The sequence below is a fragment of the Stylophora pistillata genome, chromosome 5, assembly GCF_964205215.1.
Source record: "Stylophora pistillata chromosome 5, jaStyPist1.2, whole genome shotgun sequence".
Lineage (NCBI taxonomy): Eukaryota > Metazoa > Cnidaria > Anthozoa > Scleractinia > Pocilloporidae > Stylophora > Stylophora pistillata.
The window spans coordinates 16,814,983-16,842,286 of record NC_142523.1 but is presented as its reverse complement, the minus strand read 5'-3'; the positions used below and the strand labels follow the sequence as shown (position 1 = coordinate 16,842,286).

General features: G+C 38.4%; 2 protein-coding genes and 1 pseudogene across 3 annotated transcripts in view; 1 reads left to right on the top strand and 2 right to left on the bottom strand.

Moving 5' to 3' along the window:
- Positions 1-4,380: 4,380 nt before the first annotated feature.
- On the bottom strand, positions 4,381-11,329 carry LOC148730566 (uncharacterized; annotated as a pseudogene).
- A 482-nt stretch (positions 11,330-11,811) lies between these two features.
- On the bottom strand, positions 11,812-19,857 carry LOC111325083 (smad nuclear-interacting protein 1). Its single transcript, XM_022928811.2, has 10 exons — positions 19,699-19,857; positions 18,970-19,036; positions 18,006-18,069; positions 16,490-16,550; positions 15,648-15,756; positions 13,872-13,962; positions 13,486-13,538; positions 13,154-13,263; positions 12,518-12,608; positions 11,812-12,037 (listed from the first exon to the last, which is right to left on the bottom strand). The coding sequence occupies exons 1-10, from the start codon at positions 19,812-19,814 to the stop codon at positions 11,942-11,944; spliced, it is 858 nt and encodes a 285-aa protein (XP_022784546.1). The 5' UTR covers positions 19,815-19,857; the 3' UTR covers positions 11,812-11,941.
- Positions 19,858-20,108: 251 nt separating this feature from the next.
- The window catches only part of LOC111325108 (general transcription factor 3C polypeptide 1), a 38,054-nt gene continuing 30,858 nt past the window's right edge, over positions 20,109-27,304 (top strand). Inside the window, exons 1-7 of one of the 2 annotated variants that reach the window (XM_088760112.1) lie at positions 20,109-20,268; positions 21,536-21,762; positions 22,504-22,667; positions 23,554-23,797; positions 24,853-25,038; positions 25,690-26,014; positions 27,172-27,263. In XM_088760112.1, the coding sequence (XP_088616238.1) occupies positions 20,217-20,268; positions 21,536-21,762; positions 22,504-22,667; positions 23,554-23,797; positions 24,853-25,038; positions 25,690-26,014; positions 27,172-27,263 (1,290 nt within the window). In that variant the 5' untranslated portion in view covers positions 20,109-20,216. Of the gene's footprint in view, positions 20,269-21,535; positions 21,763-22,503; positions 22,668-23,553; positions 23,798-24,852; positions 25,039-25,689; positions 26,036-27,171; positions 27,264-27,304 lie in introns of both variants that reach the window. The other variant, XM_088760111.1, reaches the window with a different exon arrangement.

Genomic DNA, 27,304 nt, shown 5'->3' with positions numbered 1-27,304 from the left:
TAACCCATATTCTACCACGTTTGCCCTCATCTTCCCTAGATTAACCATGTTCTATCACATTAACGCTCATCTGCCTTATGTAACCCATGTTCTACCACGTTTACCCCCATCTACCCCAGGTAAGCCATGTTCTACCACGTTTGCCCCCATCTACCCTTGATTAACCATGTTCTTCCACGTTAACCCTCATCTACCCCAGGTAACACATGTTCTACCACGTTTATCCCCATCTACCCTTGATTAACCATGTTCGTCCACGTTAACCCTCATCTACCCCAGGTAACCCATGTTCTACCACGTTTACCCCCATCTACCCTTGATTAACCATGTTCTATTACGTCAACCCTCTTCTACCCTAGGTTAGCCATGTTCTACCACGTTAACCTTCCTCTACCCTAGGTAACCCATGTTCTACCACGTTGACCCTCATCTGCCCTTGATTAACCATGTTCTTCCACGTTCACCCCCATTTACCCTAGTTTAGCTATGTTACTCCTGGTAGGAATGATGGCTTATTATTTATCGAAGCAAAAAAACCACGGATTTAGAGGCGTATTGAACAACAAGTTGACGGCCTATAAAGGTCACTTGGAATCTATAAAAGGGTGAGGGGATCAGAATTCCTATCGTCGACAGGAACTCTGCAAATACGTGGACCATGGACAAATTGCTATTCGTTTTTGTTTACAAGTGTAATAAAAGTTAAGAATCTAACTGATGTCGAGTCATCTGCGGAAAACATTTCCTTATTATACACTTTTTTCATGATGAGGTCAAAATCATCAGGGCAAGTGCCCGTTAATCTTTCATCTGAAGAAGCTGCACAGATAGCTGCCAAGTTGGCGCACATACAAAAAAAAAAAAAACAAAAACAACTCAGTGTGCGCTCGTCTCAATTCGGACCAACATGCACATGATAAGTGCACTGATCGATTCCTTTTCCTTCACGATGCCTATATCGCCTGCATTCGCCTTATTTACAATCTTAATAATGACCCCCTCGCACCATTTAAACTTGTTTAACTTTTGAAAATTGGTAAGAACCATTAAGTAGCGCTTCCAAAGTAGATTTAAAAAACTTTAAATTTTGCTTTATTTTCCTCTGAATGGAAGAGAAGATAAAAGACATGAGCAACCCTTATAAAGTTATCCTACAAGTAACGTAAAAAGGCCAGGGAATACACGTGATGCTGAAAATTGTAACTTGCCTTGAATATCACTCGATAAACTTGTCTCGCCTGTATCTGTTCCTGTTGGGGACTCAACTAGAAAAAGAAGCTTTTATAAGTCTTCTTTCTTTTTTCAGTTTACTTTTCAAACCCAAATTTTCTTTTCAGTTTTGTAACTTGCCTTGAACATCGCTAGTTGAGCTTGTCTCGCCTTTATCTGTACCTGTTGATTAAGGAATCAATTTAGAAAAAGGAGCGTCAATGAGTTATCTTTCTTCGTCTAGCGAGTTTTTAATCCCATGGTTATATTTTATCAGTTCGTTTAGTCAAAAGCTTCCTTTTGGATAGTTTTTTAAACAAAATGAATCACTACCCAGAAGACAATAAAAAAACTGAACTGTTTGTGAAATTTGTTTGTATGCCTTTCACTGATAACAAGTCTAGTTTAGTTGTTTTTATGGTAAAGCACTTGTACTTAAGTTAAGTCATTTAATTCAATTCATATGTACGTACTAGATGCGGTACTTGTAGTCAGTGATGAAAAAGCTGAACACAAGAAAATAAAGCAATGATTTGCAAATCGTAATTATCACAGAAGCCTTATGTACTTATGTACTTTTTGTGGTGTATAGTCTGTAATAGTTCGGTCAAAGTAGTTTTATGAACAGATTTTAAAAACATCAAAAAGGCCTTCAAGGTAACAAAATTCTCTTTAAACCAGCACCATTCTTCTAAAGAAAAACGCTGACAACCGATATAAACTGGTAGAAAAGAAACAACAGTTGCCGCCGGACAAGGGCAGTTCACGTTCAGTTTTTCAAGGTATGGTTCCTATGATTTGAAACATACCTGCGTCGTCTATCACCCTTTAGATGAAAACAGAAAAGGTATTTCTATATAATTTCAAATTGCAACGTTTTTGAAACGTGTGTATACATTTGTAATTCACAAGAATGTAAGACATTTTTGGACTCCAGATACTCCCACTTATACACACCTATATGTACATTTCATTATATAAATTGGTATAGGCGAGGTCATATTAAAATTCGGTCAAAAGAGCAATATCCTTTAAATTGTGTATTTCTACCTTTATCAACTTCACCCAAAATTTCAGCAACAATGTAACGCCTACTTATGTGGGCAGATGTCGAGCTTGTTGTTTTGCTCCAAAACTTATTCGACTTCCCCACGCAACTAACAACTTTTGAAGTGATGAAATGCGGTATAGTGGCATCGGCTAGGGTAGATGGAGGTAAACGTGGTAAAGCATCGGTTACCTAGGGTAGATGTGGGTGAACGTGATAGAACGCGGCTAAACTATGGTAGATGAGGGTTAACGTGGTAGAACATGGTTAATCGGGAGTAGATGGGGGGTAAACGAGGTAGAACATGGGTTACCTAGTGTAGATGAGGGTTAACGTGGAAGGACATGGCTTACCAAGGGTAGATAAAGGTAAACGAGGTAGGACATGAGTAACCTAGGATAGATGAGGGTTAACGTGGTGGAACATGGCTAACCTAGGGTAGGTGGGGGTAAACTTGGTAGAACATGTGTTACCTTGGGTAGATGAGGGTGAATGTGGTAGAACATGGCAAACCTAGGGTAGATGAGGGTTAATGTGGTAGAACATGGTTAATCAAGGGTAGACGGGGGTAAACGTGGTAGAACATGGGTTGCCTAGGGTAGATGAGGGTGAACGTGGTTAACCAAGGGTAGATGGAGGTAAACATGGCTAACCTTGGGTAGATGAGGGTTAATGTGGTAGAACATGGTTAATCAAGGGTAGACGGGGTAAACGTGGTAGAACATGGGTTACCTAGGGTAGATGAGGGTGAACGTGGTAGAACATGGTTAACCAAGGGTAGATGGAGGTAAACGTGGTAGAACATGGCTAACCTTGGGTAGATGAGGGTTAATGTGGTAGAACATAGTTAAAAAAAAGGGTAGATGGGAGTAAACGGGGTAGAACATGGCTAACCTTAGGTAGATGAGGGTTAACGTGGTAAAACATGGTTAAAAAAGGGTAGATGGGGGTAAACGTGGTAGAACATGGGTTACCAAGGGTAGATGAGGGTGAACGAGGTAGGTTAGCCATGTTCTACCACGTTTACCTCCATCTACCCTTGGTTAACCATGTTCTACCACGTTCACTCTCATCTACCCTTGGTAACCCATGTTCTACCACGTTTACCCCCGTCTACCCTTGATTAACCATGTTCTACCACATTAACCCTCATCTACCCAAGGTTAGCCATGTTCTACCACGTTTACCTCCATCTACCCTTGATTAACCATATTCTACCACATTAACCCTCATCTATCCAAGGTTAGCCATGTTCTACCATGTTTACCTCCATCTACCCTTGATTAACCATGTTCTACCACATTAACCCTCATCTACCCTAGGTTTGTCATGTTCTACCACATTCACCCTCGTCTACCTTTGTTAACACATGTTCTACCAAGTTTACCCCCATCTACCCTAGGGTAGATGGGGATAAACTGGGTAAAACATGGTTAACTCAGAAGATGAAGGTAACTGAGAGAACAAGGGTAGCTAGGACATATCGTGCAACATACATAAAGTTTATAGTACTTAGTATTAATGGATATTAGTTATTGGGACGTGATATGGACCTAACATGAACGCTTTACCCAGCAGGCCAGAACGGGGCTTATTTATTTTATAACCCTTTCATTGTCATATCGTAATTAGTCTCCGCGTAAACTCAGTAAAATAGCCAGTGGTGATCTGAGGGCGGATGCGGGTGATTGACGGAAGCAAGCAAAAAAAAATGTTTTGTTTCCATCCATGTAAACAGGAGACGGAAAAGTCGAAACTCTTGTGTTGACTATGTTACTTTTTCACGAAAAGATTGGAGTACAAATATCGACGCTGACGGGGTTATTGCGTGATTCTGCACTAACTTAAGCGAATAAGACCAAATGAAAACAAGACACAAGAATCATGGAGAACATTGGATTGTGGGCTGCTAGCAACGCCATCAACCTGTTTATTGAACTACAATTGAAATATATGATTATAATCGTAACCGGATCTTTCATCTGCGAGTAAGCGAGTCAGGGGGGCCAGAAAAAACCTGCCTGAAAAAACCCCGTAGGGAAAACACAGGACAGGAAATCTGGGACGGGTCAGGCACCACTTGTTTATTTTATTTATTTATTTATTTATTTATTTAATGATTTGTACCAAGTACTGGAGCAGAAACAAAAGGACATGGGTCCCCTACGAGGTTTAAGCTCCAACAAACCCACCCATCCCACTCCAGGGGAGGACATCCATCACACAGTAGTCTCTCGCGTGGGAAATTAACGTCTCCTACCCTTAACCCAGCAGGAGACGGGACCTCCATTTATTCTTCCCTATCGGAGAAGACTAGAATATCTAACCATTTCTTGATGTTATAGAAAGGTAGCATATTCTTCTCAATTATTTTAAGACCCTGAGTGTTGGTCCGGCCGGGGCTCGAACCCTCGACCTCCCGCACAACAGTCCAGCAGCACTCTATCCAATTAGCCAACCGGGAGGCGGTCCTCCGCCAGGACTTCTAGGCTACAGCAAATAAATGGACATAATAAATACGATAAATAAATTGATTGCAATAAATAGCAAACTGGAACTACAATAGTTATAAACTAGCAAAAAAAGCACAAATAATCATAAACTAATGACAAGAAAAGCTCTTTCAGCTAAGTAAGAATAAACTGTAAACTAGCGTAAAATATACCCTCAGAGCAAAAGCAATTTTGAAACGATTAAACGATCTTTAATTGTTTGTTTAATGTATCTGTTCCTCGAGGAAGGACACCTCCACCCAACATGCATATCCAATAAATCGCCCGGTATGCGCCTACAAGCGGGATTCGACACCGCACCAGACCTCATACTATGCGTGCCGTACTTTGAAACGTCGTTAAAAAAAGGGCTGGAAGTACTTCTTGAATTTCTCTCTCAGAGTAGAAATAGACACGCTCTTGCTAGTGCAGAAATACTCACCAGATTTGGACTTAACAATACGACGAGCAAACGGAAGCGATGAATTAGACTGCGACAAAACCTGAATAATTAATTCGTTCTGTAATGGAAACTGGGCACGTAGATTTCCTAGACCTGACAAGATAAGAGGTGTGACCCTCCCGATACTGGTCATTTTTTCAGTTGGGGACATAACTAGACATGTGATCAGTATTAATGGTCACATCCTTAAGGCACAAACTGTTCATTTCATTAATACGAAAAAACCCATAGAAACCAACTAACAACATGAACAAAAAACGAAGAGTGGCAAGAGAGGGCCTCACTGAAAATCGCTATGGCGAGCTGGGCTCCCTCTTTTAATATTTTTTAAATAGATAAATAAATAAATAAAGAATTACTCGAAACATAACATTCGGCAATTCCCTGCAGCATGTCTATGGATAAAGGCTATTTCGGGCTAACAGGACGTGCCAATTTTCTTTTCGCGCCCTCAAGAGAAGATTTCACAAGGGGATGGTTGGCTGGACATATTTCTAGTCCAGCCATAGAGTGGGCCCGCTTAATGCCATAAACAACATCTTGTATGAGGGAGACATCCGTATTGTTCGCAGCGCAAACGTTCGTAAGTTATATAATAAAAAGTGCAATGTGCAAGGGCTTTGCCGGAATGACAGGAGCACTAATCTTCGAGGACGCCCATCCGCGCCATCTCAACCAGCCCGACTTGTACTTGGTTAAGGTAGACGGGGCCCTGGATCCCAACTGCAAATCAAGAAGGTCTGGAACCAAGCTGGTAGTAATGGTCCTCCAAGGCTGCCGCGTTGCTCCGAATTCCGGAAATTAGAACATCTGAAAAACAAAAACACAAGGTGAACGAAACGAAACGGGAAAACTGAAAAGCGCAAGTTCATACAGAAAAGGCAATATCGGTATAAGAAGAGGGTATTCCAAACGCGATGGTCGGCTGCGCGGCATAAACTTACCCATACCTGATAAATTTGCAAAATCCAGCTGCCACTACATGCCAGGTGCCATTACAGGCCAAACAAAACGCCACATCGGGCCTAAAATTGGCCAACTCAGGCCTCAAGACACGCCACCATGACATAAGACTAAAACCATACGCCAAATCAGGCTCGAAAATGCGCCAAAAAAGCCAAATATGCGTAACCAAAAAAGAGACCAGAAAAAGTGCACCGCCGGGCTCGAAAAGTATGCCACGAAGGCTAGACAACTCGACCAAAATCTAAACGCAAAGCCAACATTCTGAACTTCGGGTAACCACGAAAAACAGAAGGTCGAGACTTATAGATCTGCTTCTGACCAGGACCCTCCAGTAGTAGATCCCCGATTGCAGGAAGAACAAACACTTCCGCGACATACGAGCTAAACCGAGAAGACCCTTCACGCAAAATAGGCCAAAAATAAGCGGAGGGCCATTCGGGGATGATCAATGTCCCGCGGCCAGAGCAAGACATAAGATGACGGACAGAATCGACGATTAGACTAACTGGGGGACATATCCAGTTGTTTTCGGCGCTCTAGTCTTGTGCCAAAGCGTCGACCCCACTGCATCCGGGAGAGGCAAACTTCGAGTGAAACCGAGGGAGCTGAGCATTGTAATAGGTCGCGAAGCGGTTGAATGAATGAGGACCCCATTTAGCATCAAGGGGGGGCGGAAAACTGAAGGATTGACGCGCCAATCGTCCTTGTCAACGAATCGGCTAAGGAGATCAGCCCTCTCATTCTGCGACCTGGGAATCCACTGTGCTTCAAGGGTGACGACTAAGCGCAGCTTCTTCCCTTTAGCAACTGACAAGGGGTTAACGCAAAATGGCGGAACACTGTGCTTAATGATACAGCCGTTGGCTTAAAGCTCCGCGATGGCTTATGTCACAAACTCAGAATGCTGAAAGGCCGATCTATTCTTAGCCAAAAAAAAACGAGGGCGGATATTCCGAAAGGAAGCCTGTACCCACGCCTGATGGTGTCAAGTACAAACTCAATGGGGGCCAAAGGTACTCTTCCAAAATTCAATGGAGGCGATCAAACGACCGTTGACACCGCTGCTAATGCTTTTAACATTAAAATCGTCGTAACTACTCAAAAAAAAGGAAGAAAAATCGAACTCAACTGAATGCTGAAGAACGTCCTCTGAGCTTGAATCCACGTCTAGTCACAGGCGGGCCAGGCTCTGTCACAGGCTCTTTCACAGTGGATTATTATAGAGTTTGTATAGTGGTTTAGTTGGACTTGCTTTTGAGCTCCGTAAATTTAAAGTTGTGTGAAATAATCAAAGAAATAAAGTCTTACCTTAAGCTGAAACACAGCAAAACGGCCTCAAATCGCGACAAGAACAGCACAGACTACTTTGTATGAAGGTAAGACTTTATTTCTTTGATTATTTCACACAACTTTAAATTTACGGAGCTCAAAAGCAAGTCGAACTAAACCACTATACAAACTCTATAATAATCCACTGTGAAAGAGCTTGTGACAGAGCCTGTGACAGAGCCTGGGCGGCCTGTGGTCTAGTCAAGAATGGCGGGAGTCACTTTTGGCGCAACAGACGGCTTAGAACAGAAGGCGCTCAAATGGGCAAACTCCCCGCACTATAAGATAAACAACGCAAAATTAAAGTTTTGTATGCGATGGCGTTCACAACCCGAAGGATGAATACCAATTAACTTCAGACGTATCTACCACTATGCAAATAACTACACACAAGAGACATACCAGAGCGCGTACTCAACGAGGACCACATTCCATACAGAACGTGCAGAAAACAAATATCTGCTAAATTTCGCAACGTAGATATTTAGATATAACTGTCCTGTGATTTTACACCACGTGACTTAAAGTAACCAATAAAATCGCGCCAAAATGAATGAGTGGGTTAGAAGCTCGGATATCTGTGCGCTCATTGAAATGTTCTGAATGGCTCGGGCTACTAGAGTGCAGCTGGTTTTAGTTTCCCAGTGAATACATTTTTCCATTCTTTGATTTTGTTTAAGTATCACTGCACTCCTTAACTTGGTTTTGAGTTCAAAATGCGGACCTTATGGGCCTGTGGGGGGTGCGAACGCACCTCGTGCACCCCTCCCCCCTGGTTACAGACCTGTGGTAATAGCTACAACTTTAAACATTTAACCAAGCGATCAAAACATGTACGTAATTCAGGGACACTATCTTCCATTAAGTCAATAACTTCCATCAACCAGACCAAAGTACAGCTGCTGCACTGGGGGCAATATCAGGTTCGCACATGCTTTAGCGTAAACATTTGGCGTATCCTTGCACACCTTGGGTTTGAAACGTGTTTCCGTAAGGGTGAAGCTCTCGTTCAGTTTGTACTTATCATCACTTGGTGATGACACCGAGTAGTTTTTGCTCTTGGTACTCTAGGGAATGTAATAAAAAATAATATCGAAGAGCTGGTTTGCGCAGAAAGTCTCCGCAGACTCGGAACCTCTCGCTAAAATAAACAAAAACAAGGTCCCCCGGATTTCAGCTTAGGGATTGGTGCAGCGCGTTTTATTATTTAATAACACAATTCGATCTAAAATACAAAGAAACCACATTGGCAATCGGCCTCAGAAGTATTCAAAACAAACAGAAAATTAATTGTAATAACCTGGAAATCAACTCAGGAAAACTTACTTCTTCACTGCTTCCGTACTTGTGGCAGTTAACTGGTTAGCAATATTTCTTAAAGTGGTTAGCTTGGTTGAAACCGAACTGAACAACTGAACAGCTAGATTACGCGCCTTAAATTAAACGTTTCACGCGACAAACATTGCGATCATGATTGCTATATAACAACAGTAAACAAAACAGCGCGTGCGTTAAACTTTACAATTATTTATAATGAAATGTGTTCAGTGAAACAATGATATTTGCAAAAAGGCCATCTTGGCAATAAGCTCTATTGGTTGGATCAGAAAATACGTCCTGAGATAATCTTAAACGTATCGTAAATGCATTTGTTATAACAATCCTCGATTATCGCTATTCACCGAAGTAGATATTTACCGAGTAGCGAAGAGGCGAGGTAAATATCCACCGCAAGGCACCAACTAAGGTGCCAACTAAAGCTGGTGATTCTAGAAAGTTAGAGAGGGTACAGGAACGGGGCCTTAGGGCTATTTACTGTGATAGCATATCATCATATAGCGATCTTCTAAAAAGGGCTAAATGAACAACCTTATATAATAGAAGATTACATGATATAGCCGTGTTAATGTATAAAGTTAAAAACGATCTGTGCCCAAATAATATTAAGAACTTGCTTGACATTAATAATAATAGATATAATTTAAGAGACAATGATTTCACTATACGCTAAGAACGTTACAAGAATTTAAAAGTGCTTTACATACATTAGATATACAAGGTTTAATCTCCTCGGCCTTGCAAGAACTGTATTTTATGTAAATCTTAATATTTTACATTATCAGTATTGTATTTCTAATCTATTAGGCAAATTTAATTACACAGGGTAGGGTAGTACATATAAATAGGGTCAAGTACACGGGGCAGGATTGCATATTTTATGCGTTTTATATATATTAGATTAGTTTAGGTGTCCTTATTTAGTGGGAAACTGCTATTGATTTGACGCATTAATAAAGTTTATTATTATTATTATTATTATTATTGTTGTGGGTAAGGGTTGTTGACTAGTTGTTTTGGTACTGTATGTAATAACAAAGTGCGGTAATAGAGCAAAAAAAGATGAATTTACCGCCTCATTTGATCTTGTAACGATACAATATTTTCGAGCGCAAATCTCGCGCGAGTTGCTAGGAGGTGAGTAGCAAAGGATACTCGGAGTTTGAGTGACCAATCAGAGCGCACGTTCAACGCTATCCGCTGCAGATTAGCATATGTATCTTATTAGACGTTTTGTTGTGGAATCGTTGCGTATTTTTACTAGTTGTGCCGTATTTTGACTCGCCTTACGGGCTCGTAAAGTACGGCACAACTCGTAAAAATACTCAGCGATACTACACAACAAAACGTATGATAAGAGATTCATTATCCAACACACCAAATTGTTATTTCAGTGACGGAGAATTTCGCGGATATTTCTGGAGTACAAATATCGCGTGATATTTGTACACGTTTTGCGAGTCATTTGTACTCTACGAAGCACGGTTGGATACTAACTACTGAAGATAATTTCCTTCGACTTTTTAAATCGGTCATAAAAAGAGCTATGACGAGTTCAGAACATTGTATTACGTGTAATTAAGGGGACCAGTCAGAAAGACTACATTACTCCTGTGCTTAAGTAGCGGCTGCGAAAGAGACTGGACAAAAGCGACCCTTCTACTTTGCCATGGACGAACAGGAATCAACTGCAGTCCTCATGGTAGAAAAAACATTGAAATACTGACAACACAGTTTTCAGACCCAAACAACTCCCCAGGCACTAAACCAGAAGAACCCAATTGCATACAAGCAGATTGAATAATAGCCACGAAGAGGCCCTGGCTTCCTTCTTTATCACCTGTTGTTATTAAGTAACTGTTCAACGAGGAATTAAAGATTGGGAAAACATTTTTCAAAATTTTCTTACTTAACGAGTTATGTCGAGATGTGCTGTACGATATGTGATTGCTAGATTGATGTTGTAAACTTTTGTGTCCTAATGTTTTTTGGAAAGTTTTTTTTTTTGCGGATCGTGGACTATTCGCAAAATCACCGGCAGTAAATTCGAGTGAAAAGAGTAATGAAACGATGATAGGTGAAAGAATGGCTTCCGAAAGGCGAAAATTGATAAAGGACGTCAAACAAAATATCCCAATATTAACTAATACTCAAAAGTTATAACATATCATAAACAGACTTCACTACAGATCTACTACTTTAAGCACGACAAACACTCTTAACAAGAATACAAAATGCGAAAGCGACCAACACAAAATAAGTACAATGTCGTAAGCAAGAAGTTTCACTTCCAATCCATCTTCTCCCCGACCACTTTCGGTAGAATCTACATACTAAGATTACTGTAACTTGTACATAATTATCACTAACCTTGGTCGTTTCTAACTGTTCTGTCAACTTAAAGGGTATACTTGGCTTCTTCACAGAAGTAAAATGTGCCCATAAAGAGTGCTTTCTTAAACGCTGCTCGTTGTCTCTTTTCATTATAGAGAAAACAGGACTGTACATGGCAAGAGAAGCATAAAAGATAAAGGTTCATACAGTCGTATGGCTGCTTTTCCACAAGGCGGTCTGTCTGTCGACCATGTGATATACGAAGGCCGCATTTATTATAAAATCGAAAAGTAGACGGCGGACATAAACAACAGAGCCAGCTGCATTGGAAGCGCTACTTCTAAAGAGGACCACATGCGAAACACTACTCTACGAGCGATAAACCTCATTCCCGTTTTACCGAGAGAAAATAAAGGGACTTTTTCTCATGGTTTTACTTAACTAAATTGTGTGAAGGGAATGTCTAAAACAGCTCGGTTCCAGGAAGAATATTAAAAACGATCTACTTAGACGACAATCAAAAAATTTTGCTCTTCCGAGACAAACTGAAGTCATTCTTCAAGTGATAAAACAGAAAATTTGATAAAAATCTCCGTAACAAGTTCATGGACTGGGACAATTCTCCTCTGCTCCTCTGAGCTTCTTCCCGTTTATTTATGGAAAACAAAAAAATGGTCTTTTTTGTGGCTTGGCAGAGCTATCTGTGTTACTTTTGAAATCCCACAGTTATTCTTTATCTTTAAATTCTCGCAGTATTCTGTATCATTCAGCTGGATCTTCATCTTCATCATCCTCAACCTGAGACTTCTCCGTTAGAATCACATACTCTCTTGTACTGAAGCCGAATTTAAGAACATCCTACAAGAAATAAAATACATAATTATTAGAAAACCGAAAGGAAATACCACATAGCAAATGCTAGCTGGGTGGTGGTTATGGTGAAAAACTGTGCTACTCGAGGCCACAGGCGTCACCAATCCCGGAAAGTTTCATTTTTGTAAACAAATAGATAAAACTAACGCAAGTGTTATCGCGTTTGTGGGCAGAGTTGGGAAAATCTTGCGTGTCCTAAGAATAAATCAGATTGCAGGATTTGTTTAATGTGCCCTCTTTGAAGAAAATTATAATAATAAAAAAAGCAGTGCCACAAACACAAGCACGTAAAGCGGAAAGACGAGATTAAGATTGATTGCTTTTGATTGCATGTACCGTACTTGCCCAGTATTCTAAAGTAGAATACGCAAGCCCCGAGTCTTGAGACTCCGCTTACAACACGTCACTTAAAAGACAGCTCGTCCGTTACGTATTTTTTTGTCCTAGCGTATGTAAAGCTGTTACCTTTTCCTTCAACTCATAGAATCTTCTGGGCTCAATTTTCTGGTTGTTGAGGAATGTTCCATTTGCAGATTCCAGGTCAATGATATATGGTCTATAGGTGGAAAAACAAAAACAAACACTAAAATGAGAAATACAGTAGACTGACTTTTCTCAACAGTTTACAAAAAAAGAATCATAAAAAAATTTAAGTGATGGGAAGTGCCTAGTGGTTGGAGATCGATAGACCTTTGCTGGTCAAGAAGAAGAAGAATAGATGAGCGTTTAATCATCATCATTAATATTGTCAGCAATATAAATTTCCTGGGATAAAACTATAACAAATTTGAGCACTATAGCAGAAAACACAAAATATCACATACATGTAAGGGCTTGGTCTCTTATGGGGTTTTGATTTGTTTTCCTAATAGTACTTAATGCCCACAGCTTGAGTAATTTTGAAAACTTTCCAAATATCACCTGTGTCTACATGTTGCTATATGCTTGAATATTAAATGTAATGTCCCTTAGATATGCTTGACATTGAGCTTTGGGGATTTTCAAACTAAAGTAACAATAGTTTACCACTACACAGTCCTAAAATAATAAATCACTTGCTTTTTTCCCAACCATCAAGAACATTTAAAAACATCTACATACTTGACTTTTTTGCTAGAAGTACCATCTGGCCTTTCATAATCTACCAGTCTGTATTGGAGGACTGCATGCTGTTTTGAGCAAGATGGATGATCTACTGCAATATCAACAATCTGAAAGATGCAAAAGGAGACAATAACTTACCGCTCCTGTAAAAATTGTAAATTCTCCACATTTATTAAATGATGGCAGAGGTTTCAAAATTGCCTGAAACTTTTGCAACCTTTTGATTGCATGTATCTTTATTTTAGATTTTTCTTACATGTTAATAAAACAGAAGCTCTCCCAAGAAAAGTAGAATTGTTTGGTTTATAAGAAAAATGACAAAAACTTACATGTCTCTGTCTTCCAATCAAATAAGCACTTTGTCTGTGAATGTGCATAACAGCTACACAAAAAAAAGCAATGGTCTGTTTTCTACATTAAAATTATATTAAATGGAGAAATCTCTCCCAGTGCAAACAGAATAAATTGTCAAGGGACAAATGAGAGAGGCTCTATAACCTTGCAAAAGATGATCTTAGTAGTTGTAGTAAAGTACATTGAGCTTCAATTAACACAGTTTTTAAATCAAGAAACACCAAACAGTTTAAATGTCTATGAGGGGTGTCCATTACAGGCCCTGGCTTCATTTTGGCTTTTGTTAGGGGTGTTAATTTCAATGATATACAATAATCTTGGGAGGTTAGGACAAGGAATTTGTGAGCCTGCAGGTACTTACACATTGCCTCTTCTCCTTTAAAAGGATAAAGACGCCATCTTGTCCTTGGCTTTCTGGCCTCTGCAGGCTCATTATATTTGATAACCACACCCTTGAAACAACAAATAATATTACTGATATCAACCTTTAGACTGTTAACAATTGTTGAAATTTACTGGTAGTGACTCTGTATCGCTTTAACAATAGCAAGACCAGTAATGCATTTCAAGAAGTATGTACCAGTGCTCAAAGCAAAAGAATTTTCAGAGTAGACATTTTTGTCACCCAAAATCAGAAACTTAAAGTTGATATAGAAATTGAGTCAACAGTGGCCAACAATCAGTTTTGAAGGTTGGTCTGCCATCTCAAGACTAAACAAATGCACAACCAGCATCAATGGAGAACTAATTAAATATATTTTTGCTAGTGTTTATCTCCCTTTTTTTAGGGGGGGGGGGCACTGAATTAAAAGAAACTGTTACAGCTTGTCACCTAACGGCTGAAAACAGGTGGTAAATTTGTCAACTTTTGCTGAAAATGTAGTCACCACAAATTTTATTCTAATTACTGTTGCAACCAAAATATTTGTAGCTTGGACTGCTATGTACTGAGATTGTCCGAGCAGTCTTGTGATAGGAGAAAATTAATGACATTTCCACATCTTGGTAATTTTTTTTAGTCAGTTTAGTGTAGTTTATTAGCTTCGCCGACAGGCAGGGACACCGCAACAGCTTGCGCCAATTACTGCGGGCCCAGTAAACCCACCCATCCCAGCCCAGGAGAGGACATCCACCACACAGTAATCTCGTGTGTGGGAAATTAATGTCTCCTACCCCTAACCCTGCAGGACCTAGGTCCTACAGTTTATTTGTCCTTATTTGAGAAGACCAGAATATCTATCCATTTCTTGATATTATAGAAAGGTAGCAAATTCTCAGTCAGTTATTTTTATTAAGACCATGAGTATCAGTCCAGCCAGGGCTTGAACCCTCGACCTCCCACACTACACAATCCGGCACTCTAACCAATTGAGCTAACTGTGAGGCGGTTGAGTCAGAAATATATGCCTCTACCACTGTGATTCAATTCACACAGTTGCTATCAGAAGGCAGAGGTGGCAGTGATGGTGGTGAATTACAAGAGCTTGTGTATTGCCTATAGTTGAAATCCACATACCAAAGAGATTCGCACTTTTACTAGAGATTTGCTAAAGGCAAAATGTACATAAATGAGCTAAATGTACAGAACTGGAAAGCAAAACAAAATACAAATAAAACAGGCAACTGAAAATGATGGACAAAACAATGAAACTTAAAAGATTATGCGGCGACTACGACGACTAAAACATAATGACAACAGCAACAAGAAAACTACGGCAGAAGAAGCTATACCAACAATAGAAACAATGCATAAAGAATGAATACAAAAATATGAAATGTGATGTAACCAAAAATGACTGGCCAGCCTAATAAAATAATAAATATACACAGACAACTGAAAACGGAAAACAATGTACTAAAGGCGTGAAGGCAATCCAAGGTGAGGTGCCCTGACTACATTGCCTATCTTTCTCATGTGTATAGTGCTTATATTGTTTTCTACACTTAAAATTAAAACTTAACATCAAATCACATTCAGCAGATACATGTCTTTTGAGTCAAGGGGCTGAAGGATTTTATCCCAAATGTACCATTAATGCAGACAGTAACCAATAATATTTTCTGTGGAGTAAAAACAGAATGATGAATTAATTGAATTAGTATTGACTGACTTCAGCCTACAAAAAAGTGTCATTACCTTGTAAGTGTTTGAATATTCCGTTAATTTTCCTGAAAGATTGTAGTTGGGACCATCTGGTTCAAGGCTGCCATCTTGTCCACCACTGTCCTCAACAGATGCTTGGGGCCTTTAAATTTGGATACATTTAAAAAAGAATTCCATCTATAAATTGGCCACTAAAAAATGAGCATAAAAATGATTTAAATTCAGTGGTCAGTGAATTAGCATGAGGCATTCTTCCATTCGTTACTAATAGAAATCCCTGATTTTGTCCAAGCTATTTTTTTGTGCTCAATAGAAGCAGGAAATATTCAGCACTTAACTAAAAAAACCAAGAATAAGCATACAAGAAAAAGTAGTCATCTACCAAATGGATCCAATGTCTAGAAAAAAAATGAGGCTCAGCAAAATGTTGAAACTAAGAAGCCCAGGATTTTCACTGTGCAAAAGTATTACAAACTACTTTTAATTTTGGAGATCTAATATAATTTTAATTGTAAATGTTTTTTGTTCAGAGACAGATGGGGGTATATTGCTATAGATGGAAACAAAAAGCCAACTGTGAATACCATGGAATGTTTTCACAAAGAAAAATAAACATTAGGCAACCAAATACTTGACAACCTTGTATGTGTATTATTAATAACAAGTTATTGGACTTGATGACTCTACAAGTAATGACTAAGATCTAGACATTAAAATGTCTTTAAAAGTGGTTCTTTATTTTAAAGATACCAACCAGAACCCCCATCCCCTCCCACCCAACATTAGGATCAGGGGACATGGGTAACCTTGTCAGTAGTTAAGTTATAATTATATTATAAAAACTTTTAATTATACATTCTAAAAATGACGCTCACTCAGTTGGTGAATGTTGTCTTTCATGCCTTCTGTTGTGGTATCTTCTCTCTGGATGAAAAGCTGAACAGATTTACAAAGTATCAGTAATATCTTAGGACGATAATGCAAATTTTATGATTAATAGATCATAACAATTTCCATTCAAAGATGATTTTGTTTTAAGCAATTGAATTTGGTGGTCTGTTTTTTTATTCTCAAAATCTAGTTCCCATTTGGAGGTTTGTGGCCAAACAACTTGTCTTATTCAGTTAAATTAAACTGGATAGTTAAGAGGGTAGAAAAAATTATTTAGAGAAAATACATGACTGTGAGAATTAAATTCAAAACATTTTTTGAAGTACTGATATTGTTCAGATACAATGAAATATATGAAGTTCATATATTTTGAACTGTGGTATTAGATACGTATGATGCACGATCCTCGCAGTAGATAGCGCTATTTAAGCAATAGTGAAAATCAGACCTGAAAAAAAAAAAAATCAGGCCTGTACGGGACTCGAACCACTGACCTCTGCAATACTAGTGCAGCGTTCTACCAATTGAGCTAACAAGCCAACTAGGAGGAGGCCGTTACGTTGATTCGTAATAAACCCGTGAAAGTGATAAATCAGATACAATGAAATATATGAAGTTCATATATTTTGAACTGCGGTATTAGGTACATATGATGCACAATCCTCGCAGAAGATAGCGCTATTTAAGCAATAGTGAAAATCAGACCTGAAAAAAATCAGGCCTGTACGGGACTCGAACCACTGACCTCTGCGATACTAGTGCAGCGCTCTACCAATTGAGCCAGCGCTGCACTAGTATCGCAGAGGTCAGTGGTTCGAGTCCCGTACAGGCCTGATTTTTTTCAGGTCTGATTTTCACTATTGCTTAAATAGCGCTATCTACTGTGAGGATCGTGCATCATACGTATCTAAAACCACAGTTCAAAATATATGAACTTCATATATTTCATTGTATCTGATTTATCACTTTCACGGGTTTATTACGAATCAACGTAAGGGCCTGCTCCCAGTTGGCTTGTTAGCTCAATTGGTAGAGCGCTGCACTAGTATTGCAGAGGTCAGTGGTTCGAGTCCCGTACAGGCCTGATTTTTTTCAGGTCTGATTTTCACTATTGCTTAAATAGCGCTATCTACTGCGAGGATTGTGCATCATACGTAACTGATATTGTTTTTGAGGAGTCTAATTAAAACTCAGTGTTTTCTTTCTACAATAACTTTCATAATAAGTAACAAAATTCTTTTGCACAAGATGTGTAGCAGATTGAACTTCATGAATTTATTGACTTTCTCTGTCTAAAATTACCCAAACAATCAAATTTTCTTTTCAAAATGGTACCGTTCACAAACTCAGTCACTATCGCCTGATGTTCTTCTGATCAGGCATATAAAAAAAAAAAAAAAGATAAAATCATCCAATTCTGAACATGGTTTTAACCATTTGAGTCATTCACTTCAAAGGCAATATATTGGGAAAAACATTAAAAACATTTCGAATCTCAACCTTCAGGAGCTTTTTCACTGTGATCCTTATCTCTGTCCCATTCTCTTCTTCTGGTTGATGTGCTCTGATAAAAATGATAGGCATGTAAATAGGTAAATAATAATTATTGTAATCGTTTATTGTCCAAGCAACCAGGTTTTCCAAGCATAGAAAAAGAAGGGGGAAAGTTGTAATGTCTGGAATATAGTTCTAAGTAGTTTTGAAACAACTGTTCATGACTTGAAGAAACTTAACAAGCAAATTATTTTGGGTAAAATCATTTTGGGTAACATTTATTTTGGGTATACATTTATTTTGGATTCGCTCCAACGAAGGGCTAACGCTCAAAACGTCAGCTTTTATAATCGTAACGGTGGCCAATTTACCATCTCAACTTTGTTGATATATTCATATTTTGGGTAACATTCACTATCAATTGCTTTTTGTGAAAATTGAATGAGAAATACGTTAAAATTTTTTTCAGAGCTTGGTAAAGTAATAGAGACAGATGGTATTTCTTCTTTTCACAAGCATGGGACAAAGAAAACATTCTGTGGCCCCATGAGGAATTGAACCTAGGACCTTTGGATTCCTATGCTCCACCACTGAGCCTCAGAGACTCTATGACGGGCTAAGCCATGGAGAGATTCATATGCAACAAGCATCCTGCACACTGCTAGGAATAGCAATGTCCAAAGCATTGTGCATCATGTAAATAGAAATCACATCCTGTAACCCTACAGATGCACATACATATACACATACGGGTGAAACTAGAAAACTTTCAACTACTGCTCAATAAATTCATTTATTATCAAATTCTCTGGGCAAGAGTACCATGTAACCCCATACATTAATTATGCATTCAGACTGGTAGACTTTGCTTCAAAGTTTTGTCTTGAAAAACAAATTAAGACAAAGAAGTGGAATGCATAATTAATGTATGGGGTTACATGGTACTCTTTCCATTCTCTGCACTACTTACCCCATGACTTGTGTCTTGGTGACGACTCCTCCTATCTACTCGGTTATTTCTTGTTTCTTGATGCTTGCTAAAAAAAGAAGGTATCATTCAAAGTTAAACTTTTGCGCTTTGGCAGACGTGAATTTAGAGCAACAGTCATAAAATAAATTTTGTACCTGCCTAGCTTCAAGACCATATCATAAACATCTCTTAATGGTTATGGCTACAAATGTTTTAGGAGAATAAATTGTCTTTATATTTGAAATGATAATAATGAAAACTTCGTTTAAGTTATTTATTGTTGTTAGGTAACACTGAGTACTGCTGCTGTTCCCCGTTACTACTGATCGAGAGAAGAATTCCTTCCGTTTTTCACATTTGATTTTATTTCCCAAGCTAGGTAAGATATGTAAGTGCCAAGATCTATGCACTATTATGAGAATCACTTGCCCTCACTGGGCAGAAACTGTCGGCAAATCATTTGAGAAAGAAACTGTGGTGCTGTGTCGGTGGGGGTAACAAGGCAATTTGGTTATATCGACTAAGGTGAAATGGTAAATTGGCCACCGTTAAGAGTTAAAAAGCTTTTTAACTCTTTACGGTGGCCAATTTACTATTTCAACTTAGTTGATATAACCAAATCATTTGAGTACTTTTGATTAGTACTTCCCTTTCCAACTATAAAATCAGTTATTAATTTCGATCTGTTACTGACTAAAAAAATTAAAGCCAATTTAGTTTATTACTTACTCCCTGTGTTGCCTTCGCCTATCACGTTCTCTTTCGTTACCACGATCGTCTCGATTTCCTCTGTTTCGTGCAGGCGATCGCGATCTCGAACGATGTCTTCTCACCACGCTCGCCATTTTTTAAACTTCGTCGTAACTTCATATACTTTACACAGAGTGTAGCTCAAAGTTTGGTACGATAATTCAAATAAGACTTTACAAATCTTATCGTTTCACTGCTACCGACGCATGCGCGATTCTCCGCGAGAGAGAGACGAGAAACGGAAAAGGATAGTCAAGTGGATTTTTCAATATCTTCCAGGGAAGAATCGTCGATAGGAAAACTCTTTAGATTACTTTATTAGATCATTCTTGTGGAACTTTGTCACAGTTACTAACTCCTCACTTGTTGTGTTCGTATCCAGTCTTCTCACGGTCTGGTTGAAATTGTGGTCGAATGGATGGCCAAACGTGAACATGCGTTTGTGGCTATTTTACACATAATGGCACCAGAATATCCATCCATGTAATTATTAAAACATGGATGCTATTTTGGACTGCATTGATGAAATAGCATTGGATGGTTTAGATGGTAAGGTTCAACGAACTTCGTTGGAAATGCATGGAAGTGCTTTATTTTTCTCCGATAAATTAGTAGATATATTCATACATGGATTCAGTTAATGTAATCTTGGGAGCAGCTACAGCATACAGCGCCACTGACGTTCGCCTTGTCTTTATGCTTTGAAGAATAAGACAGAACACTAAAGGTTGTATTGTGTGATTCAAGGAGATGTAAATGAGTGTCCCTGTATTCTGCAGTTTTACCGGATCATGTTTATTGTAGGTACTCTCGACCGGTATATCCGATGATACTCTTTCAGGTATCTTGCTGCCTCTGCATGGAATAGCTTATCAGATGAATTAAAAATGTCAGACACTCTAGCAGCTTTTAAACGTGCCATTAGGAGTTCTATATCCAGTGAGGATTAGTATATAATTATTAGCATTTTCATATGAGGTTTTATAAGAGTCTTTCGATTTTAAACTTATTGTCATTTGTTTGTAGTTATATGTTCGGAGATACTAGCACATCTAGTGCTATTCATAAATCCGAATGGAAATAAAGTTTATGTATGTATATGTATGTATGTATGATATATCGGTCAGGAGTCAGTCAATACTCAACTGATATGTCAGTTGACACTTGGCTGATAGTCAGTTGACACTCAGTTTATAATCAGTCCATATATATCGGTCGAGATTATTGACTGTCGACTATTGACGGAGTCTTGACAGAGTCTTGATTGACTGAGTATCAGCCAACCATCAACGGAGTGTCTACCAACCATCAACCAAGTGTGGACCAACCATTGACTGAATGTCAACCAAGTGTAGACCAAGAGTTGACCAATTGTCAACTGACATATCAGTTGAGTATTGAGTAACTCTTGAAGGACATATTGACTGATATACTTGTCAAGAGTACCAACAGTAAACATGATCTGTTTCACCTTATCAGAGCAATCTTGTTACTTCAAGCAAATTTTTATTACCCAATGTGTTTTTTTTATTGGCCATCTACTTTAATTCATTTTTCCTCACCTTGATAATTCCTAGAAGACATGTTACAGTGCTATAACTGCAATCAGTTTCTGTACAAGGGTTACTTGTCCAACAGAAAAAAATCTGTTTCCTGCATTACTTTTTGTAAAGGTAGAGGTGTTGTCAAGAGGGATGTAAGACTAGTGTCCTGCCACACCCCATCCTATATGTAAGATGTCAATGTCAAGGAGAGGTCAGCATTAGAAAAGGTACAGAGAAAAGAAAGCTCTCATTAGCTGATGTTTTTTTTGCAGGTTGTCCCATACAGGAGTTATGGAAGCACCTAAAGGAAAGAGGACCACCATTTTCTTTACCACTTGATGACAGTACAAAGCAGTTCCTATGGAAGGGAATCATAAAATTCCAAGAGGTTGACTTTTTTGCCCTTCCAGAGCCTTTTCCTCACATATTTGGCAGTAGACAAGAACAGGGGAGTAAAGATAAGGATACAAACCCTGAGCAAAAAAGCTCTCTTGATCAGGTATCAAAATTGATAAATTCTGCATTGTTTCATCATATGTTGCTATATAATATATCTGCAGCAGCACAGCTTGGGAGGAACTGCATGATAGTGTGTTTTAATTTTTTCAAATCAGTGTAGAAATGGTAACAAAATAAAAAAATGGCAGAAAGCACAATTTACCCGACGTGTACTGTCAGTATACTTTGCAGTACGTTGCACCCACAGTAGTCATTACTGTTAAGAAGAAAAAGCAAGCAAAATGATTTCATTGGTTATTGCTCATGTAGCATTGTGTTGACTTACTTATATATTTAGTTCTTATTAACCGAGTGGAAGGTCTGTATGGGAGAATCTTGATCGAGGTCACCAGTACAGACCGAATGCAGTGAGGTCTGTACCACTGACCGAGGTCAAGATTCTCCATACAGACCGACCTAGCTCGGTTAATAAGATGTTTATTATACGGCTGTGTTTTATATGCCAATTGTTTATATTCTTTGTATCTTTTTTTTCTAGACCGGTCTAGATGCCAGTCTAGATGGGAAAATCTAGACCGCTTTCAATATTGATTTCAGCCAATCAAATTTGTGAATTCGGTAGTTCCCAGTCCTTGTCAGACACAGCCATATAATAATGCATCTTAAGATCTCAGTATTACAGGTGTTAAGTGTTACATGCAGGGGGTAATTGAAAAAAGTAGAGCACTCTTAAAACATGTATCCAGCTGCTTAAGTCATGTGACTATGAATATCTTGTCAGTTTCCAGGACCACTCAGATTCAGTAGTGAGTTTAAGCTGATTTCTGACCAAGAAAGTGGAATAAAGGGTTCCTGTCCTAGTTATCATATGCGCAAAAATATATCGGAGGAGATTAGAGGTTCTTCAGATGGAGATTTTCTAGACTTAAAGACTGCTTATGAAAGGTATGTCAGGAATTACAGTTGGTGGATTTTGCCAAACAATACAAAAAATGCATTGCCAACATTGCCGATCTTAGCAGTATGCAGGTATGCAGTATGCAAGATGCATGTCTTATTTGAACTTTGTAATGGGCCTTGCTCACCACAGAGTCTCTGAGGTTCAGTGGTAGAGCATCAGAGTGCGGAATCCGAAGGTGTGAGGTTCGACTCCTCATGGGGACTCAGAATTGTTTCTTTTTCCCATGCTCATGACTAGACAAAAAAACATCTTTCTACAATACAAAAAATGCTATTTATAATTCTCTGTTTGAATTTAGGCAATGAAGGAAAATGCTTTTTGATCTCTATTATAGAGCAAAAAACTATTCATAAATTCTGAAAGCACTGTCTCTTAGCTTGTTGATAAGTTACTGTAACACTGTTATTGAAAAAATCCAAGTTGCCATGTGCCATTAAAATTTTATCTTCAAGAGAGGGCATTTTAACTTTTCTTGTTTTCCATAACAAACTTGCTTTTATCATAATTGTAAAATTTTTGTAATTTCTTAACAAAAACACATGAAGACTGCCCGTTTCCATCGTAAAGAAGCTATGTCTAAAGCTGATAGTTTCTAAAGAAACTGTTTGGGGCTGCGTGGGTGGGGATAACAAAATAATTTGGATATATCAACAAAGTTGAAATTTCGCTCCAACGAAGGGCTAATGCTCGAAACGTCAGCTTTTGTAATCGTTACAGTAGCCAATTTAACATTTCAACGTTGTTGATATATCCAAATTATCATGTCTAAAGCTGTTTGGGTAAATTTATATAATTCCTGGAAAGATAAGAAATGGATGTGAGATGATACTGAGCATGACTGTAGTGATATTTTAATCCTTATTTTTTCAGATGGGGAGACTGTCTTGTTATGGTTGCCTCTCAGGATGTGAGGGAAAAAGCCATTTTTGGATTGGATTGTGATCCTTATCTGTCATTGTCAGATATACAGTTCTGTTTGTTGGAGCATATTGGACAAGCAAGATACAGTGGACGCATGCAGAAATCCATCAGCTCTAATTTCTTTAAGGTTGAATCAAGGACAACTTTTCACCATCTGAAACTTTTACGCAAAGCTCATTTAGTAACTATGCAGGTAAAGTATAGTGTATAGCTATACAGTCTCAGTGGTCAATTTTTTTGTAATGATGGTCATACATATGATATAAATGTGATGGATAATTTTACAACCTCTGTGCCAACTGTGATTGGCAAAAGTTGTGAAGTTGATTAGTGACTCAAAGTGGTTTTCCTTCCCAAATATAGAGTAAATCTTGCTATTACTCCATTGTTGTGCTGTTTTCCAATTTTTGGGTTGTGGACCATGCCATTTATGCCACAGTTTTACACTGTAAAACAATGCAGAAATACAGATAGGAAATGGCCACACTGAACAATCCAAGTTATTAATTATCAATCCACCTTTCCAATGGTTAAGCATAAAGCAGGGTCCCAATCGATCAAGTGGTTTGTAAGTCAATAGTGTTTGGAAGTGTACAGTACAGCTCAAAGATAAGGGGACCAAAATATATGGGAAAAAAAACTTGTACAGTATAGAACAAGTCTAAGACCAGACGCAGACTGTAAATGTGGACAGTACCTTTCCTCATCTCTTGCCTGTGTTTGATCAACTTTATGTTACATGTTCTAAACAGTTTCTTTGGTGAAGGAGGCTGACCAAACATCAGACCCGACAATCAACTGTTAATCCTGGGCCCAAACTATTGAAATCTATGTAGCTGATAAGTTTTAATGATTCAATAAAGCAAGCTTATTACACGACTCGGGAAGTCAGACGGCCAATAACTAAAATCAACCAATCAAAATGCTCTATTGCCGGTCAATATTCTCTCAGTATTGGACCGGGCACTGTCCCGAATGGTCCCGAGTGATACTGCACTTGTGTCCCTTTGAACTTCAGTCATGTAATAAATCTCTTATTAACCAAGCTTGCTCGGAACTGTACTGGAAGAATATCGACCCTCGGTCTTTTTTGTATGGACCTCGCTGCACTCGGTCCGTACTGTCGAGACCTCAGGCCGATATTCTCCCAGTACGGCACTTGGTTTATAAGATATATTTACAGCATAAGTTGCCATTGATTTATTCTAAATTTTTGTGAGCTTGCCACCTAATCTTGCTTTTTTACAGAATGTTGTTGTTAGTACAACTGATCCCGTGAAGAATGTGAGTAATGCCATCACTAACGTGGTGAGATTAAAAAGATTCCATGTACAAGAACACCACAAGTATGATGTGCTGGCATCTAGACTATGCAAGCTGTTATTAGATTCACCAAATCAGGAATTACCACTGATTGACATACAAACACATTTTGTAAGTAAATTCATTTTTAATTCTAGAAGTCAGCATATTAACAAAGAATTGAACAAGAAGAGTCAAGGGTTAATTAAAAAGGAATTTTGTGTATCTTTTTAAAAAAATGTCAGTACATACAACATTGGTTTGCTGGGATTTCACTTTGTCCTGAATTGACCAACTTTTGTAAACTGGTGTAATGAAAACTATTGGGAACCAGTTGTCTCAGGGCATCTCAAGTCTTAGCGATGGTCATGATTAATTTAGTTGTGAATGTCTATGTGATATGAGAAACATATGAACTAAAAACTTCAATCAACTATTGCCAGGATCCAGTCATGTCAAATTCCTTTTCTGGAGAAACAGAAACACTTACATTACTGTTTGATGGAAAGGCATAAAGTGGTGTTGTGCATCATTTCTTATAATTCCCCTAATCTGTGGAACCTGTACCAAGTGGTCAGCCTGTATTAAGCAGTCACCTGGCCATCCCCCCCCCCCCCCCCCCGGTGACTACTTACCTCAAATGCACGGAACAATTGAAGTATTTATTTCAGTAATAATCAAAGAAATAATGTCGCCATTATTTTGCAACAAAGTTTTCTAATGAGGAAAAATCACCAAGTTATTTACAATTAAATCTTCCTTTTCTCCTCTATTAATTAATAGACTGAATTAAGGAAAAAGGGCTTAAGGAAAGTGCGGCAGTTTCTAGTACAGGCAGGATATGCTGTAGAAGAAAAAATTGGAGCATTTCCTGTTGGAGCAGATGGCAATGACTGCAGTCCACCAAAGAAGAAGAAAAGGAAAAAGGAAAAGTCATCTGCAATTCCTAATGTTTCCACAATGAAAATGCGACTTCTCAAGCCTTTTATTCTGAAAACCAGCAACATTCAGAAGCCAGATGGTGAGGAAAATGATGAAGAAGATAATGACGAAAATGATGATGATGATGATGGTGATGATGATGAAGATAAGGATCAGGATGTTGAAGGTGACTCTTTGCAGAGTGATGGTATGATTATGAAGAACTGGTGCATAATAAGAAATGCATCCTTTAAGTTTCTATATTGTATGTACCACACACTGGTAAATAGTACTTTTTGTGTGCACTGATTGGCTAGTTGGGAAGTGATTAATATTAAGTACTATCATCCTCCAAGCTGAGGAGAATGATTTGCCAAAGACACAAAATCATACATCAACATTTAATTTCTGACAATGGTTTCAATTGGTATGTCGACAGAAGCAATTAAAACTATTTTTTGGGTTTCTTTGTGGTTTAAAAACAAGTATCCAGCATCAGTATATCCCATGCAAGTGAATACATTCAAACTTGTAACTTGTAACCTGTGGTTACTGTGTCATTCTCAGTGAGTAACTGCTTGATACAGATTTTACTGTAGTGCATTTTGTGCATGCTGCATTGCTAGTTGGGAAGTGTATAGCAAGTACTATTAATCTCTGAGCAACTAATGAGACAAAATCACATAGTAAGAGTTTGGTTTCTGACCATTTTTTGGTATTATTATAATATTATAAAAGAATTAAACTAAGGTTTTGGTATCTGTGAGGTATATGCTAAAACAATAATTCACCTCAGTGTTGTTGTAGAAGTGGATAATTCATGTCTTGGTAAATATCCACCACCACTAAGAACCCCCACTTTGGTGAATAATTGTTAAACATTAACCTCCCGGCACTTTGGTGAACAATTGTTAAATATCTGGTGTGCCTGTAATTAATCAATCAATCAACTTTATTAATGTGTCAAACTCTTCTAGCTGGCCACAGGTGGCCTACTAATCGGGGACACCTAATGATCATGCTACTCCAAAAACTGAATGGACCTGAATGTTACATGTACATGTTTTTAAAGTTCTACCCTACAAATGTCAATCAGGTTATGATTGGTGTAATTTCCAGTTGAGCCATTGTCATTTCATAAGGTCCCTAATTTCTGAAGAAGGGGTGGAGGTTAATGTTGATTCACTTTGCTCAGACGTTCCATTATTAGCACTTGTACTTGTCTTGTTTCTATTTGCACCATTTTACAATGTACAGTACATGGTGTTTTTAAGGGATACTCACCAGTTTTGTGTTTGCTACTTCTCAAAAAATATTTTAAGTCTTATTATCCTTTCCTTCTAGATTATGACTCAATTATTATTGCTGAGCGGCCTATGATAACTCAGGCTTACAGGATTATTGAACAGGCAGGACCACATGGATTGACTCTGTCAGTAAGTCAGGATTGGAGAACATTAAATATATATTTGTTTGT